General features: G+C 40.8%; 1 protein-coding gene across 9 annotated transcripts in view; it reads right to left on the bottom strand.

Moving 5' to 3' along the window:
- Positions 1-19754, bottom strand: part of LOC133932583 (microtubule-associated protein 4) — a 93940-nt gene that overhangs the window by 2438 nt on the left and 71748 nt on the right. For 7 of the 9 annotated variants that reach the window (XM_062379328.1, XM_062379327.1, XM_062379335.1 and 4 more), the window contains 8 exons: positions 11652-12589; positions 10703-10957; positions 8848-9025; positions 8122-8184; positions 5625-5926; positions 4265-4321; positions 1632-1724; positions 438-519 (listed from right to left, as the gene is read on the bottom strand). In XM_062379328.1, the coding sequence (XP_062235312.1) occupies positions 438-519; positions 1632-1724; positions 4265-4321; positions 5625-5926; positions 8122-8184; positions 8848-9025; positions 10703-10957; positions 11652-12589 (1968 nt within the window). The remainder of the gene's footprint in view (positions 1-437; positions 520-1631; positions 1725-4264; positions 4322-5624; positions 5927-8121; positions 8185-8847; positions 9026-10702; positions 10958-11651; positions 12590-19754) is intronic. The other 2 variants (XM_062379331.1, XM_062379333.1) reach the window with 2 other exon arrangements.

Genomic DNA, 19754 nt, shown 5'->3' with positions numbered 1-19754 from the left:
CAGCTATACTGGTATGTTAACACATGTATGCTCACTGTAAGCAAAAGTGATGTTTCCCTTTCCCTAAAAGTTTTTTAGACCATGGATGTCTAAAATATTAAATATAAAATTTAAAAAGTCAACCAATGTGTCAGGGTCACTACAAAATGTGAGGTGGGTTGCACACATTTATTAATTATATTAATTACTATACATATGGATTTATCAATACTCTGAAACCAATGTGGTCTATTACAACCTTTATCATTGATATATTAATGGACACGTCAGTAAAACAACACAGTTCAACAGCACATTAAACTGCACCATACACAATGACCTGAAGTGGTTTGATGTCTCTAGAACAGGGTCAGTTGAAAGTAGTGCATTGTACCTGATTATACAGAGACACTATAATAACTATTACAGCAGAGTTATAACAACATCTTTAAGCTCACCAGGCTTGTATTTGATGTTGTCCTTGGAGCCGCACTTTGACGTCACCTTACTCAAATCCACCTTCTTGTTGAGTATCTGCACCTGTTAAATGTCACACAAGCTTTTCGTTATCAACAGTGATAACAAACAGGCCGGGTGGAAGGTCATAAGAGATTCTATCCCTTGTTCACTGTCATATCACTTTGAAAGTATGACGGCCGTCAGAGCTTTCAAGAATGGACTAGTTATAGTACTAGAATAAAGTTGTAATTTTAAGAGATAAAAACTGATTTGGGATCCCGAAGGAGCAGAACTCCAGTGAGCATGGGTTCTCTTTGCTGCTTATTTCATAAACTTTTTTTTTCTTTATTCTCAAAATCTCTGAATATTTTCTACTTCAATATGGCCCTAATACTGTAATTTTTGATTATATACAGTTATATACATACTGTATATTATCAAAGTCCTTTTTACACCTTTAATTATCATCCTCATAAGACAAGCAGTGATCACAGTTCACCTCCGCCATACTGAGGCAAAAATCAGCTGACAAAGAAATCAGATCATAACGCCAAGATCACATTTCTAAGAAACAATGCTGAGCTTTGGGATTTCAGACAGGGTCCTGGCGGACCACATTCCTCAGGCTCACCATCATTGAAATGAACACTTTCATCGAATTCACATTATTATACTTCACTGCAGTGACATCGAGTGGTACACTTGTTGTAAAGATGGTAGGTAAAGAATTGCAGGCACCATAAGAAGAAGCTGAGGACAGGACAGAAAAAACAGAAATCCCTGATTCCCATCTGTGTGGCGACATCACCGTCGTCTCAGAACGGGGCCAATCAGAGGGCAGCGGTGTTTGTTTGCTTGACTGGTGTTTAGTGAGTTAGTGGCAGGGCAGGACAACACAAGAAGAGATAAAGGGAGCAGGGGGCTGTGAAGCAGGTTGTGGGCAAGGGGCTGGAACGTTAGGCTTGCTTGCATGCTGTCCTGTAAAACTTGAATTCCGTGTGGAGCTTGACTTTGAGGGAATGCCTCGACTCTGCTAAAGGCTGAAAAGCCGGTACTAATGACTGTTGACCCTTATTAGGAGCAACAAGGGGATGGAAATACATTTCTTTGATTCTGCCTTTCTTCCCATCTGCTTAACTGAGTCAAATTGTTGGGACTAATTAGTGGCTGGTTGTGGGCCAGACAGTACTTACATTCCCTCCACCAGGAACATACTTCATATTGTCCTTGGAGCCCAAGCGGGAGGTGACGTGGCTGAAGTCCAGCTTTTTGGAGACTATCTGAACCTATATGGACACAGCATAGCAGCAAGATGGAAGAGGAGGAGAGCAGAGGAAGATGACGACAGGAGAGGATGTGAAAGGAGAGGAAAAGAGAGGTGATAAGACAAAAATAGAAGAAAGGAGGATAAAAAAGAAGGGTGTAGAGGAGAAATCACCGTCACCGGTCGGGTTAGAAAAGAAAGGACAGGGGAAGCGAGCAAGGTCCACCTGGACAATATGGCTGTAGGCATTTAAACTATTTAATATAACATCGCTATCAACTGCAGGGCTGATAAGATGTCTGACACGATCAGTAATAAGAACTGGGAATAATCCAAATATTGTTTTATCCAAATGTGGAGAAAAGGAAGACAAGAGCCAGTGAAGGCCTCACAGAATCGATTCTATGAATCACACACATGCACCACACGTAACACAACATGTAAACATGTGGAGTCTCAGGACACGTGTTTGATGGAGACACAGGACAATATGTTTAGCACTTTTAAACAAAAACATGACGGAAACGTTATTTGGGTTATAACATGCAGGTTAGACTCATATTGCTATCAGACAAAACCTTTACGTCCAAGTGAATGTTTCATAACATGGTGAAAAGAAAAATTGAAATAATTCTAAATTCAGTAAAACACGGCCTTTCACACAGCCTGCTTTACACAGGACAATCAACCAGCGGGAGTCATTATGGCAGGGACAAGAGAGTGATCCCTCACCAGGTTTCCACACTGCCTGATCTATTTGACGGAGGTCGAGCCATGAAGGACTGAACCAGTGTCTGCAGCAGTGGGACGATCCACCAACCAGGTACCCCCCTCTGACTGACCTCATAGTCAAACACTGTTCATTACCTCGCCGGACAACACTATGTTAACAAAAATTTGCAAAAATGATATCCTGTCATAGAAATGTCTGGAATCAAACATTCTGAAAATGTTCCAATCAGCCATTAACTGTTAAAGCTGTATTATTGTTGCAATTGTAAATGGATAATCTCTTTGCAGTGACTTTGCTGTATGCTGTTAATATTTGAATGGCTCGAGGGTAACAACACCATAAGAGGACACCACAGATATTTATTAAATATGAAGAAGCCATTTCCAGTCACTATTGGTGTTCCACAGGGTTCTGTCCTTGGGCCCCTTCTATTTATCATCTATTCACCTCCTCTTGGCCATATCTTCCATAGATTTAACACTCATTTCCATTGCAATGCAGATGACAACCAGCTCTACCTGTCCACCCAACCATCTCCATCTTCCTGCCTACGTCTTTCTCTGATTGTCTACAGGAATATAAATCCTGGATCTCCTGCAACTCTCTCAAACTCAACAGTGATAAAACAGTTTCTCCTTATTGAGTTTTTCCTTCGCCATTGTTAACTCCTTAGTTTCTCCTCCTCCTCAGGTTAAGAGTCTGGGTGACATCCTTGACAGCACACTATCTTTCCAAACTCAGATCCATAATGTTACTGGTTCCACATACTTCCATCCGTGTAACATTAATCGCCTCCTCCCTTCCCTCACACCGAACAGCACCACCATTCTTTCTCACAACCTGGGTATATCCCGCATCGATTACTGTTACTCCCTTCTTTTTGGTCTCCCTCAAAAATTCCTTCATTAACTTCAACAAGTCCTGAACTCTGCTGGTTGCATCATTTCCAGAACCCCCCCCCCCCCCTTTAATCCCATCACTCCTGTCCTTCAGCAGTTTCATTCAGCAGCTCTGCTCCCGACCTCTGGAACTTCCTCCCACCAGATATCTATACCATTGACTCTCTCTCTCTTTCAAATCCGGTTGGAAAACCCATCTTTTTAAACCAGCTTATTTAGACAGATTGATTTCCATTTGGCCAACCTACATAATGTTTTATTCACTGTTCATTTTATATATTTTTTTATCTCTGCCTTGTAAGGTGACCTTGAGAGCTGTGAAAGCAACTACAGCATAAATAAAATATTCATCCGGGGAACTCTATACATTTCATATGTGGGATGCAGCACAGCTAAATGTTGCTACAGCTGAAACCACATCCCCCCAAAAATCATTAAATTCAACCATTAACTTTAAGATGAATCAGTCATGAGAAGCGTTTTCCTCATCATAGTCTGTTCAGGTAGTTTTCATATCATCTTTCATATGAGATATTACATTCAGTCTGTTGTCATTGCGATTAAATTGTGTCCATGTTTCCTGCTAGAAAAACCACATCATTCAAAACAATGTAGCAAAATAAAGAAGCAGAAATAATAATCTCATGTAATTAAAACTCTAAATTCTCCTAAGGGATATGTGTTTATGTTTGAGAATGCAGTGTGACAGTACAGGATACTAAAAGTATTTTTACTACTAAAATCACCTTAAAACAATTCTCAAACTGGCTTTTCCCCTTAGTTGTTCAATTCAATAAAATAAAAATGTGAAAAGCTGTAAAAGGAAAATTGCAAAAATATGTATGAATAGTAAAATAAAGTAAAGTAATAAGTGAGAGGAAAGAGGAGGAAAATGTGGTGATGGTGGTGGGGATAGAGAGGGGAACTCACTTTGCCCTGGCTGGTGTCTTTGGAGGCAACAGCCCTGATCTGAGAGGCAGATGACACCTGGGGAGACAAGCCCTACCTTGGTCAACAACAACAACAACAACAACACACCGTAACAACACACAAGGAGAGGAGGAGGAGGAGGAGAAATATTATGACCACAAGGCAAAAGTGGTTATGGGATTAAGGTTCAGGTTAAGAAAAAGAAGGGTAGAAGCAAAAACTAAAAGAGGAGATAAGGGAGAAAATTGGGAAGAACAAATGGACATGGATAGATGAGAAAAGAGAGGATGCAAGAAAGAAAAGAAGAGAAGGTTGCAGATACAGAGAGGGGGATGATTTGACATGAGAAGAACCTTAAGGATAATTCCAATGAAACCTTGGTCTGAGGCCATTATTACCACAGAACGTCTTATAAATGTGATTGGCGAGGTATCTAACTGTAGCTATTTCAATCTGTGTTAGCGATATTAGATATTGTACATACATCTCTGAATATGTATTGATATTTGGAAGCGCATTTTACTGATATACATGTATAGGAGAATTTGCAACACTGAGGTACAACTAAGATAGTTTATGAACTTAAAGTTGGGACCTTGCTTTGAACTCAAATAATTCAAAAGGATTTGCGCTTATTCTCTTTCTCAAAGATGGAGAACAAGCACACCAATCAAAACGATGCCGGTGGGATTCACAGTGGGGGATTGTATCATCTTTTGTTGTCTGCCCACCAGTTGTTGCTCCCACAAAGTAACGTTTCAGGCACAGGCCCTTTTTTAGACTGAGCCTGTTGAACCTTACCTGGGAGGTAATTCAAACGTTTGTGCGAGCTTCAACCTGTGTGCGGACTATGCTTGAAATACATAGTATATGTAATATATACATACATATATGTCACAGTCTAAAAGCTACAAGTATGGATGAGAATCGCAAATGTACAGATTGTTGTGAGTAAACATATAGAAAATAAGTCTTAAATTAATGTATCATGAAAATAAGACCAAAGTTTCAATGAATTATCCTTAAAGAAATAAGAGAAGACACAGAGAAAGACCAGGGATCTATTCCAAGATACAAGCTTCCTCTGCCATTTGTGTCACAACTTATGCCTCAAATGTTCCAACAAAGATCCTGTGAGGGTTTAAAGCTTGAAGAATGAGTGAAATGGTAGAAAATTAACTGCTGACTGAGACAGATTTGCCAAAACAACAGAACAAATATTTAAGGATGTAAGTGTAGCTGTTGATGAGAATAGTAGTGACCAGTAGGCATTTCATGCTCACACACTGAAAGTCAGTTGAAAACATAGAGAGCAGTCTAGAGGACTGACGGCTGCAGGTGAAACCACCGGTGGACCTACCTTCCCTCCTCCAGGCTGGTGCTTCATGTTGTCTGTAGAACCGATCTTGGAGCGGACGTTGCGGGTGTCAGTGGTCGGCGCTGTGCTGGGACGAGTCGCAGTCTTGGAGGCGGCGGTAGCTGTGGTAGAGAAAGCGGCCCGGGGGGCGCGGGGCACCGTGGGCTTTTTCTCTGGTACGGTGCTGGAGGATGATGTGGCCGGTTTGGCTGCTGTAATTCGAGTGCGTGAGGCAGTGCTGGTGGTGGTGGTGGTGGTTGGGGCACCAGCGCTGCGGGTGGTGGTCTTGGGCTTGGTCGAGTCAGCTGAAAGAGAGAAAGCAAGTGTAATTTAGAGTTGTATGTGTTTCATAGTGGGAGAAATCAAACCTGGCTCTCTCTACATTAAATATACATAAACATACACATTTTGACCAATTGGATTTCCATGACTTTTCAATAACTTTAACCAAATTACCATGATGAAACATTTTTTGAAACGGTGTATACATAAAAGTGACAACATTTAATATTTAAGCTAACAATGATAATTCCAAAGCATACAGTATATTTTAAATGACACAAATGAATGATACAATAGTTTGATTGTCTTTGTCTGTTGTAACCCATGGCATGTACTTTTCCATTTGTAGCCAAGCATGGCTAAATCTACACTTCCCTGGCATAGTGCATTATCCCGCCTGCTTCGCCACCGAACTTTTCAATAAGCATGAGAGCGTATGCCTGCTTATATTTTGAGCATATGTCTTTTAAAAGCATATGAATTATTTAAAACTAATTATAAATGAACGACTTGAAAATATGAATATAACAAATTTCCATGACTTTTCCCCAAAAAATGTGGGATTTTACTTTTTTCAAGCATTATTTTCGAGGGCTGTAAAATAAACATTTTACAATTCCATGACTTTTCCAGGTTTTTCATGACCGTAGGAACCCTGATAAACCTGTTTATATACAGTGTCCAATGCAACAACATAGACTAAACGATGATATGAAAGTATGGAAGTTGGGACACTGACACTGGCTCATTAAGAATAAAAGAGACGTTAAAAACTCTCACGCTCTCTCTCTCACACACACACACAAACACGCACACGCACACGAACAAACACGTACACACATACAGTAAACCAAGGCCAAACCACAGAGGGCAGTGTCTGTTTGACACTGACAGATCAATAGTGTCAGTGCCAGAAAACAGAGTAAACACACAAAAAAAAGGGAAGTAAAACCGTGAATTAGTGAACTGTGAAAGCAAAGCAGACGGAGACAGAGTGAAAAACAACCAGGCACTGAGGGATCATCGTCTTTCATTCAGGCCTATTTTAAAGTTGAACTTTAAGATCTCCCTGACAGCTGCTGTCCTGCTTTTGTAAAACAGTGAAAATATCTCACTGAACAAAACGTGTATGTGTTAGTTTCCTGTTCTATTTATAGCTGAAGGAAGGGAACAATCATTAATTCATAATGCCACACATTACCAATGGAATATGGTGTACCTTTCCATAACTAACAGTCAATAATGAATAGAATAACCGTCCTTATTCTGTAACTTGGTCGAAGAAAATTGGAATGCAGCTAAAGTCCATGTTTAAATCTCCTCCTGTGTGAGTGAATGCAATTTAGCATCCTCTAATTCAGCACAGAGGCACAGCAACATTCACCCACATGTTGTGATGCGTTCTTTGCTGAAATGCTGAGGCATGCTGAGCCACATGTCCTGCTGTTGATCCTCCCTGAGAGCCTTCAGTATATCTCCTGCTCATATAAGATGTGTTTAATTGAAGGAAACCTCCCGCTTGCCGCCGTGTTTCTAAAGAGTAATTTGACTTGCCACACGAGCCCTTGCAGATTAGACCTCCCCGGGCTGCATCAGCAGGAGCTGCTTACTCCTGTCAACAGCGAGGGAAGAGTAATCCATAAACTGCTGCCGCAAAGGTTTTTAACTCTCCAGGCCCTTTCAGCAATAAAGCCTCGCTCTGTACGAGCCAGCCTAGCATTGTGCTGGACGGCCAGTGTGTGTTGCACTGTCACACTCCTGCCGACAGCTGTCATGATGCCAAAATATAAACTAATCTGTTGACAGGAAGAGGGAACTGTGTGGGAAGAGAAAGGGAGGAAACAGTGTGCAGAAAGCAAAAGCACAGGGCCTGACACTAGCAAGAAATAATGGCTCTATGGCTTTTTTTTTGTATCTTTATTTGAGAGCTTGGTCTTTCAGTTTGAGAATATACCCTGAGCTTGCACTCAAATATACTCTGCCTGTGCTTAGATTCCCTCCCGCAGCACTTTCGATGCTTCTGTGCGCATGTGAATAGTCGGCTCTCTGATTCTTTCTTCTGCTCTTGGATTTATTTTTGCAAAACTTCAATCAATCAATTTTAAGTAGACTTTCTGATACTTTATATAATAATTTTGTAAACCTGAATGGGGGGGACTACAAACAAATTTAAAGTGTATCTCCTGCTCATAATAACAGGTGAGTGTTGCGATGATACCTGCAGAAGTCCTCAGAGTGCTGGGCTTCTTCTCTTCTCCTGGTTTGCTGATTGTCTTCGGAACTAAAACACACACAGTTTACAGCCGTTAGGAGATAATGTGTGTGAATAAATGTGAATAAAGCTCAGGGTAATATATGTAAACTCTCAATCATTCAGAATGAATCTACTCTAATTCAGCAGTGAAGAAACACCAGAAATTGATTTAGTAGTGATACACGATTGATGTTGAAGAAAAATTGATTCAGAGACTTCCAGAATAAAGTTATAATAAGAGAATATGAGATAAAATTGGACATTTGGATCAAACTGTGATTTCCTTCAAGTCTGTGTGTTTCTTTCTTAGGTATAGACAGTTTCTTACACAATGATTTAAAGTCCTGGTACAATAATGTGGAGATAAGAAGTATCTCGTTATATGTGAAACTTTTACTAAAACAACTAAACGAGCTGGTCCATATTACTCATTTTAACACAGGGAACAGGCTGATCTTTTAATATACATCCTCTGAAAGGAGACAGTATGAAGGTTTGACTTTATTCTAATACATTTCCGACTGTATTCTCATAAAATCACATTATTCCCATAATATTACAACTTTTTTCACAAACTATCATTTCTGGAACATGGACTTAATACTCCATTAAAATAAAACAAATCAATTCAAGACAAAAAACAGTAAAATCTTATCAGTTTGTGTGCACTTGTGAGCATGTCTGCCATACCCAGAGGCTTCTTGGGTGCAGTGGCGCTGGTGCGAGCAGTCAGTGACGTGCGCACTGATGTGGTGGTTTTACTGGCTGCTGTGGTAGCCGTTCCATTTTTGGTGGCAGCAGTGGGGGCTGTTTGATTAGGGGTGGCAGTGCTTGCCTTTGGCACGAGGGGACGCCTCTCAATGGTCGTCTAAGAAGAGGGAGACACACAAAAGGCAGATGTTAACAGAGAAAGAGAGGAACAGGAGGACATTACCAGACACTGATGAATAAAGGGTAACATATTTATACATAACAGAAATCAATGAAAAACCGGGCACTTTGTATTATCTACTGCTGTTAAAGTTTGTTGTGAAGTTTTAGGTCAAATATTTTGCATGTAGACGCTTCATGAGGATCGCACATTTCATTCAGCAGCAGATTTTACTCCCATCAGCCCATATGATGATGCCATGCTCCACATACAGCTGAGCCTTCCTGCAACAAGCTGGCTAAACTGAGCTGAGTCACACAGTGCCCCTGGGCTCTGAGAGGCTAAACAGTGGCTGCTTACTCTGTGGTGGTGGTGGTGTAAAATTAAGTTACACACAGAGAGAGATAGGGTTAAGCCCCAAAGCATGGTGAAGGTCAGTGAATGGATCAAAAGACAATTTTAGCTGAGATGTCCAGTTTTAGAAAACTAATGTGTTTTCTACAAATTACTGCTAATTTTAACCTTGTTTACACACAAACAGTAACGGTAGGAGGAGAGGAAAATAAAAACACATCCAACAGGAATAAAATAAATACGAGTGAGTGCACTGCAGTCATTTCGTAAAGGTGAACAATTCACAAATAAGTGCTTTATAATATTTCTTACTATTGCTTTCTAATGAGGCCCCAGAGGTTCTATGGATGTAAAAGCTTCAAGGATTTCTAATGCATGTAGGTTGAAAGGTTTACAGTGAAAGCTCAATCACAGACTTTATCTCATGCACCACACATCCCATTAAAGTTGCTGTTGTCGAGCTTTAATGCTGATTTAGGAATTATTTAAACTTTTCAACCAACATATTAAATCAGGAGAAATGGTCAAACTGCAACAGCAAGAATAAACATTCACATTTCGTATATGACCTTTTATTAACAATGTATTAACTCTTATTAGTGCAGATGTGATCCTTTTGGACCTGTTTCACTTCATTAATTAGGTGCCCTACTAGTTAACTATTAGCAAAAGCTAGTAAGAATGTGTAAACCAATTCCACAAGACACTTGTTTGTAGCTGGTACATGTTTCTGCTGAGCTGAGCTGATCATGGTCTGTACATATATGACAGTAAAACCCAGCTCCTGTTCTGTCTCTTTATTACAGGAGCTGCACTGCTGTACGTCTCATGTGTGGTAACCTTACCTGGGACAACAGCTTTTGCTTTCTTATATCCGAGCTTGGACTTACTGAATATAAAGCTCAGCAGCCCTGAAGCTGTCTTCCTCAGTACTATGAGCCTGTGCATGCTAACACACACAGAACAGATGGCCAAACTCTCGAACTAGGAGGAAACAGATTTTTACGAGAGAAAGAGAAGCAACAGAGCTAAACGTTTTAGATTTGAATACCATTAAAATGAACTCAGATCCTTTTCATAGGAAGATATGTTTTGACCTGATCCAAAACCATCCGGTGTGTTTTCTTATATAAACAGCTGAGTCAATGTGAACTTATCATTTCTGGTTTACAGGGAGAGGTTAAAAACGATTAACTTAGCACTTAGAGGAGACTTGTCACTGTGCTGTTGGGTGTAAATCCTTTGTGCATCCAGGTGCGTTGTTCCATGTCACCGAGCAATCTGCAGCCTCTGACAGACGCTCTGACAGCCGACACTCACCTTGGGTTTGACGTCACGTGTGGCGGTGGTTGCGGTGGATGACAAGGGCCGGCTGGCAGGGCCGGTAGAGGGCCGCTTTAGGCCCGCGGTGGCTGTGGAGGGTGCCCTTGCTGTGGTTGCTTTTTTGTCTGAGCTGGAGGTGGTGGAGGAGGGTGTGGGGCGCTTAGTAGGGGCTGCGAGCGAACCACTGCTAGCAACTGTGGAGCTTGGCCGCATTTTGGCAGCGGCGCTCGGTTTGGTCAACCCGGCACCGGGCTGTGATGCAGGAACAGGCCACACAGGATGGATGGACAGGCAAAATAAGGGAGGGAAAAACAAAGAGGACATGGAAAAATAAAAAAAAAGGATAATGGAGGATAACGGCAGCAGGCAGGAAGCAGTTCAACCGTAAATAATATAATCAAAAATGACATGCTAAAAATAATAATGAGAATCACTTCTGTTATAAACACAAGAGTATGCCTACAATTATCTTTGTACATAAACATAGAGATAAAACAAATGGGTGGCAGAAGCATTAGCAGCATGCATGGTGCCTAACTTTCTGTTACCCAACTCTTTTACTTTACCAGGATTACATAAAAACCCTTGGACAGATTACCACGAAACTTGCAAGGATGGGGAATGGGTCAGAGACAAACTCATAAACAATTGGTGTAGATCCGGGTCAGGGGATGGATCCAGTATTTTTTATGTATTATAAAATGGGGTTTGATGAAAAAAGAGGACTGATATTTAGGGATTTACAGAATTTAAATGAGATTTAATAAGGTGACTGATGGGCCTTGGAGGAGGTATAAACTTGACTGAGTTCCCTAAATGTTTACTTGCTCCCATCGACTTTCCAAAAGAAATCTAAAATACCATAAATACAAGGGCTCTTTACACAAATGCATCTTTGAGGTATGAGAAAAACATCCATACTTTTTATTATTATAACAAATCCTACCTTGGTCTTCTTGTCTGCACCTGCCAGGTCTTTGTTGGGTGTCGTGCTGCTTCCATTGGCTAGAGGTTTCAATTTCTTGGCCTTCTCTCCTGCATCTGCCTTTACTGCCTTGTCCTTCTTGTCATCCTTTTTCTCTACAGTCTTGTTTTCGGGCTGCATTTGGTCCTGCTTCTCTTGCTTTTCGCTCTTCTGCTCTGGTTGCTCTGCCGGCTTGTCGGACGGTTTCTCTGGCTCGCCCTCTTTCTCCATCTCCTGGGCTTCGTCCACATCAGCCTTCTCTTTCTTGGTTTCCTCCACCACTACCGTCGCCTTTGTCTCTCTGTCAGCCTCCTTCTCCAGTTTGTCATAGCTAGTATCTAACTTGACGGCTGTCGACTGTGGCTCTGGGGTCTTTTCGATGTGCTCTTTGTCGTCCTTCATCGCTGTCTTCTCCAGCTTCTCAATATTTTTGTTCTCGGATTTTTCTTCCACTTTCACCTTTTCACTGTTATCAATTTTTTCCACGTTCTCCATTTTCTCAGCTTTGTTCTCAACCTTTTCTACTTTCTCTGTCTTCACTGATTTATCCAGTGATTCTTCAGCCTTGGTCATTTTATCCTCTTTCTGCTGCATTGACTCCACTTTCTCTGTCTCTTTTTCTGTCTCCTTCTTCAGCTCCTCCACCTTTTCTGCTTGCTTTTCAGCTGCCTTCACTTTTTCTTCCTCTGTTACTTTCACCTTTTCGTCCTCCTTCTCAATTTTCACCTCCTTCTCTTTCCCGGTGTCTTTCTGCGTTTCCTTCTCCATTTCTTTCTCCACCTTTGCTGGAGTCTCAGTGCTTTCGTATTCGACCTTCACACCCCGTTCGTCAGCTTTGTTCAGAGGTTCAAAGTGGCCCGTCTTCTTTACACTATCCTCCAGATTGTCCTCCTTCTTCTCTGACGTATTGTCTGACTTCACTGGAGAGAACATGGAAATTAAAGGGTTTTAATTTGAAATCATGAAAATAATAGGTCTCTTATCAAATAACAACACACAAAAGCAGTCTTTTAGTGCAATTACCGCAACATCCAGTTCAATTAATCCAAAACCATGCAACTCATCTGACTTATAATCATTATGGACTAATTTCTCTACACATACATATATATTAAATAAGAATATTAAATAAGACCAGATCTCTGAAAGTAATTAATGTACAAAGCAAAATAATATAGAATAGATTCAAGGTAAAGTATATATATATATATATATATATATGTATATTATTTTTAGAAATCCAATCATCCCATTCTTCATCATCATCTTCTTAAATCGTTCACACAACACACACACACTACTCGATAAGCCATCAGGCGTAATTTTCAGTCTAATATTTCGCTCAAGGACATTGAAGACGGAGAAGCTGGGGATCGAATGACCGGCCTTCTAATTAGTGGACTCCCCACTCTCCCCTCTGAACCACAGCTGCGTCCAAAAGGTAACCTTTGATTCAGATTATTATTTTACAACAACCTATTAGCTCTCACACAGATTTCAGCTTCTTCACTTGCCATGTAACTGTATTGTGTAGGAACATAATAGATCAGACTCAGTATGGAAACACAAACAACAGTAACAAGGTAAACAGAAACAGAGAATCAGATAATGCGGAGATGATATACGGTGAATCCCCCCTTACTGGGTTCGATCGTTATCTTTCAACCACACACGTACAGACAATCGCAGAACAGAATAATATCGGACAGGAAAGGTTGCTGTCTTCTTCCTCACAGCCTTATCTCCCCTGGCTGCCTCCCCTCTCTGCCCTTGACAGGTCATCCCTCTGCTGTACAAAATCTTGTTGTTGTATTCTACATCAATTCCTGCAGCCTCCCCCCTTCTTACCACTCCATCATCTACGCCTCAAGGACCCTGAGCTGTTACCTCCACCTGTGTTGTGTTTCTATTATAAGCTTTTTGCTATTTTAATATTTCCTCTTAAGATGACCCACATTTAAAAGCAACAGACTGATACAGCTCAAATTCACCAGCCCTTTATGTCATCCTCTATCTCAGACATCTCTTCGACCTCTCCCCATCTGTCTGGACCAATCTCTACAGTCTCATGTCATCTGATAAGACAGACATTGCTGATGATGAAAACTGATGTCTTCCTTGGAAGCATCTCAGGTTATCAAGTGAAAAGGCAGAAAATAGAGAACTAGGATCCAAATCCAGCTCAGAAATATCTGTCAAAATAAACTGCACCTGAAACCTTAACCAATGAAAAGAGCCATTTGGTTTTGGACATATAAATAGTTTTGCATTCGCTGAAATTTTTCCTCAACCAAACTGATATCCCAAGGTGTCTGCATATGGGATCAAAAGCAAATTTGATAAATGAAGCCAACTTAGTAAATGTAAGATACTCCACTACTGTTGTTCCATGCTCTGTGAATCAGGATGAAAGCCAGACAAAAGTATTTCCCTCCTGTTGAGTCACTGAATGAAAAATATGCATCATCTGACCCCGGGAGATGGTAACCTAAAAACGGGACACAGCTACTTGCTCTTGTCGAGCCATGTTCCACGTTAGAGGCCGGATGTCCACGTGTCTAAAATGAATATGACATAATGGATTCTGTTCTGTCTTCAAAGAGACACTGATTCTGTTCTACAGATTTTAGAGGATGGACGCTACATATCATGTGTAGCCTTCACAATCCCTTTTGTGGTAAAACATCAGTTTGCTTTCAGGTGAAGGAGGAGTATACGGTCAGACAAGATTTATCTCTCCCACTTTGTCTCTCTTCTTTTGGAGGATAGTAATGCTCAATTCTGAAAGCAACAATGCTCTGGGGGCTTTGGGGAATGTAAACATGAAGTATCATGTTGCTGTGCCACACTCCATCTTCTGTTTCACGATTTACTATCCAACTAGTTTATTTTGTCACAGAGGCCAAAAGCCTCTCCACACAAGCAGAAGCATTTCAGTCAATGTGTTCCGCCTCTTTTGCCCTCCCCCCAGACCAAGACCAATAAAGGAAATCTCAATCTTACTTTGTTTTGGCAGTAGGCCGTGCTATCAATACATACAGACTAATAGATCTTGTTTGTCTTCAGATTGTATAAATCTTCAACTTTGCAGAATCTAAGACCTCGAAGGAATATATGACCACGGACATTCTGGAATTAAAGCAAACTGACAACAAGGAAGTCTTTGCTCTATGAATCCTTTGACATAAAGCCTGGTTGGAGTTAACACAAACAAGTGGGCGGCTGAGGAGAGCGGTCGTCCTCCAGCCAGAAGGTCGGCGGTTTGATCTTCAGTCCCCATCTGCATGCCGAAGTGTCCTCGGGCAAAATACTGACCCATAAATGGCCCCTCTCAGATGATGAATGCACTAATTGTAAGTCACTTTGGATAAAAGCTTCAACTAAATGTAATGATGTAAAAATGTTATTCAGCGTAACATATCAGAATGGACCTGAAAAACCAAACTCAACAGTGCAGTAAATCGAGGAAAAGACCATAATGAGATGAATGACCAACAACTGATCCATTTTCCGCTGTCCCTTGCAGAGCAAAAGAAGATGAAAGAAATGTTCATCATGTACGATGACAATCAGGAGCCCAGTGAGGAAGTGACTCCAACGAAAATGAGAAAAGGGTAGCAAATTACACTATAATTCTAGAGGCAGGTAAGCGGAAAATCAGAACTCAGACAGGAGAAAGAGAATCTGCTAAAACTTGAGCTCTTTGAATTGCTGGTACAGGAGAAGAGGTTCAGCGCTGACCTCAATATCCAGCTCAGCCAAACCAAGAAGGCTCTGCTGAATTTACCGACGGACTGGAGAAAAAACTTCAGGAGAGATACAATGAGGTCAAAGGAAAGCTGATGTTTTTCTTTGACGGCTTGAATATACTCGAAAACCCACCCACATTTGCGGTGGTATGGGACCTCTTCACCTGTCCTCTACCTGACTACAGGATAATCCCTGATGACACTGCGCTAAAGATTCATTTTTCAAAGAAAACAAGCCAAGGTTTCATTCTCCCTCACTGTCACTCCTGTGACCTTACTTGTTTCTGGATGGTTCTGGCAGACTAATTGGAAGTCAAAGAAGGGAAAAAACTTCCATCAAACAACTGAGAATGAGGACAACCATAAAAAAGAGAAAAGACAAAGACAAAAGGGAGCAGTAGCCTTTGATTCAAGTGCTTGAGAGTCAGTGTGGGAAACACTGATGAGCAGGTTGAGAGGTGAGTAGGTGGACAGAGAGATAAAGGAAACACTAAGTAGACACAGGGGAATTGATGTGGAGTGTTAATATATTCACTTTCTTAAGCTGGGCTCAGACTACAGGAGTTTTAAAATCCTGCTGATTTTAAAATGGGTATGCATCACATACCTGAGGAATAACTTTGCAGAAATTCTCTCATGTCAAACCTGCACTCACTACAAGTGACGCACAACCTAACATCACAGCTCCGATAGGATCTCATGAGGAAGACTGTGCAAACAATACAAACCTGATGGAGACTGGTGTAGGACGAGAACTTAAAAATGCTTTGGCGTGATATAAAACAAAAGCAGAAGAAATTAGTCTGGATGAGAAAATGGTTGGGGAAGGGTTGTCAACACGGCTTATCTACTCTTCATCGAGAACTGGAGGGGGAGATTTTTTTGTCATCAATAATTATCTACAGTCGGATCGGTTTTGCACAGGCACCCGTATTCTAGCCACTTATCGACAAGCATTTCCTCCAAAGCTCGATCAGTCTCTCTCATTGGCTCAGCTCTGAAGGCACTGACGTAATCATGCCAATCGTGAATCCAAAACAGCAAACATCTTTGATTGTTATCATAGCGGCCCTGATGATTTTGCCAGCAGTTTGGGAGGGACCCCTCACACTACCAGATCATCTTGTCTGAACATTAGTACCAACAAATCTTCATGAGCATACTTCTCCTCTGAATCTGGGGGTTGGAGAATCATCTTTAAAATCCTCAGAATTCCTGCAGTTTTATCTGAACAATATTTTAAATATATGTTTATTAGCATCTTTAGAATGTGCTATCATGTCAATAAACTTGTAAATGAAGGAGAGACAGAGACAAGTAGGACAACTCGGGGAGAGGAAAGAAAGGAACACGGCGAGGGAATTGGGGTGTAAAGCTTAAACAAGAAAACAGTGACATAATCTTACATAATGACAAACAATGACCCAGCACCTGAAACGTAGACAGACATGAGAGCAAACAGAGTGAACACAGCTAGGTGACTGTATATGAGGAAAACAAATACTGACCTAAATAACACCAGTCAACGCTGTGACAAGACAAAGGAGAGGGTGAAAAAACCTTGGTTTTCTACACTGTGAAAAACACAGGGAGGCTCCAGAGATCAACTTGATCCTCTAATTAGAGAAGAAATCTGATCCGTGTCACAGCTGTGGAGAGGCTGCTGAAAATGGCTTCATTTAAGCAAACAGCGGGAGGAGGTGACACCCGCCTTACAAAGACAACACACACTCTTTCCTCCACAGTGGCCTTCTATCCCTTTGTGCACAGCCCCTTGGTATAGAGCGCCCGCTATTTGAACGGCTCTGGATCTGAAAGTAACGTTTTCTCCATTGAAAATCCTGTAAAAAGGAGAGTTTTACACCCGAAACCGGGCCGACCAGCTATGTGATGAATCAAGCGAAGAAATAGTGAAAAACAGAAAAGGGCAAGGCTACAAATCTGGGTAGATACTTATCTCAAGAGTTAAGGAACTACACATACCATAAACCAGTGCGGATAATCCCTTTCTAGCGAATACCAGCTTCTTGAATTGAGCCTTGTAATGCTTCTCTTGCCCTATAGACTTTCATTTCCTCATCTCTAAAAAACATAGCATGCAACAAAAGGTTAGTCCTCAGTGAAACTATTCTGCCACCGGTTATTGTAGAAATATCATCAGGTACTAATGGCGAAAGCACAAAGAGAACTGTCATTAAAAACAAGTGTCCCCACGATAACATTTTTTGAATTTGTCCTAAACCATCATTTTCTATTCCTCTTTGTTTCTCAATCTCTCACCTCAGCTTCCTCTCGCCCCGGCTCCTTCAGCCTCTGTCCTCGTGACTACAGCCTATTGTTCTCATCTTATTCAAACCCCTCTGTTCACCCTTCATACTTTCCCTTTCTGTCTGTTTCCACCCGATCTTGCTGCTTCCGTTCGTACCAAATACATTTTGACCTAGTGATTTTTCTCAGTTCTTTCAGTAGGACATTGAGCCAGCATGACACTCAAAAATTCTATAAAGCTGCACAAACACCACACACATCATAGATACCAGTCCCCTAAATATGCCTGTTCATTTATATAGAGATACATCAATTATTCCCTGGGAAATAAATGAAAATGAAAACTAAAATCTCAATATTAAAGAAAGTGATAAATTCCTGGTTTGGCCCTTTGGCCCACATCTGTACTAATAGTTGATCAGTTCTTTCTTGTATCACACCCAATCTTTCATCAAGTTTCAGAACAACTGGTTCAACAGTTCGTATGACAAACAAATAGAGAAATTGCAATAAAAACAAGCCTCCTTTGTGGAGGCAAAAAAGGTGACGCTGAAAGATAGCGCTTCAGAACAATGAGAGGAGGGATGAGCTCAAAATGACCCGACTCAAGCTGGGCATTTAAAAAAAAACGATCATTGTCCTCTGAAGAGAAACATGAATTATTAACACAGCATCTGATTGGAAGCCTCAGTAATGGACAGAGCGCGTGTGCCCTGAGGGGAGATGAAGCATGATATGGAGCATTAGTGAACAAAATATTTTATGAGAACATGCTTTGGCATGATGTCAGTCATTGGTCCTGGAGCTCAGCCAAGAGCCGACGATAATTCATTTTCACAATCTGACTTTGGGATTCATGTCAAATATCGAATGTGTTTTTGTTAATAAAGCTGTCAACACACAGAATAATGGGCAGAAGAAGAGGACTCAAACGTCATGTAAAGGTGATTTAAATGCCCCTGCACACCAAGACAAACCCCAACAGGTGATCATGTAACAGCAACACCTGGGATTTTCATGCTATGACATGTTAGAGTATCTGCTCTGAAAAGGGACCTTTAAGATCTCTCATGCATTAATATTCCTCTTATGTGTCCACCTGTTTCCAAATGAATTTAACTACAATTCAGTTTTATTTATACAGCACCAAAGGAGAAGACACATTATCTCAAGGTACTTTACCATATAATGCATCTTTAAATACATTTGGTCTCTAAAATTTGTTTTGCATAAGTTCCAAACATATCTTTATTTAGCCATTAGGGGAGTTGGGCTAGGATCAATTGTGCTAATGCTTAAATCTCATAACAAAAGTGTGATGTATCAGCACATAACACCTTGTTTTTATTTCTTTATAAATATTAGTTCAGTTGAAATGTCTTTCCATTTTCTCACCAACCATTCATCCAAAGATAATTGAGCATGAGAGGCGTGAGAAAAAGGTGAATTATGCAGATTCCTCAATTCAAAACTGGACTGGATAAATTTGTGGTCTATAGTCTCCCATATAAATATTGCAGCTCTTTAAGCTTTCTAATTTTTTTTAAGTACATTTAAAAAGGTGTGTTTCACTTTGCAATGTGTTACTCCCCCAGTGTACACCTTAATACAAGAAGACAAAGACAAAACAAACACATTTGAGGGCAGTGCTGCATTTCAGCACTCTGACAATCATTAGCGAAAGCTGTCAAAAAATGATTAACTATAACTGGTGGGAAGATTCCAATCATTCTTTCCAGGTGAAAAACATTATCAGACAATTATCTGCTTGATTCTCTGAGTGAATGCAGCTGAAGAGCTCCCAGAAACCAGGAAATATCACTGGACAAAAAGCATTTGACATGACAGTAGATATACCCACTGGCTCAGGTGTATGTTTAACGTGGGATCTGCTTTGTGTCTTGGGGTTTAACTTTTTTAAATCCCATCTTTTCAAAATGTTGAGAACGCTGCGTTATGGAGGATTTAATTTCATTAACACACCGATTTCCCCTTCTTACCATTGTTCATTCCCTCTTATCTTTATGTGCTCTCCTTCTATCAGGTATAGTTGACCAAATTCTAGGCT

Source organism: Platichthys flesus, chromosome 21 (assembly GCF_949316205.1).
Source record: "Platichthys flesus chromosome 21, fPlaFle2.1, whole genome shotgun sequence".
In the NCBI taxonomy this organism is placed as follows: domain Eukaryota; kingdom Metazoa; phylum Chordata; class Actinopteri; order Pleuronectiformes; family Pleuronectidae; genus Platichthys; species Platichthys flesus.
The sequence above is the reverse complement of the archived record's forward strand: the minus strand, read 5'-3'. Positions and strand labels throughout refer to the sequence as shown.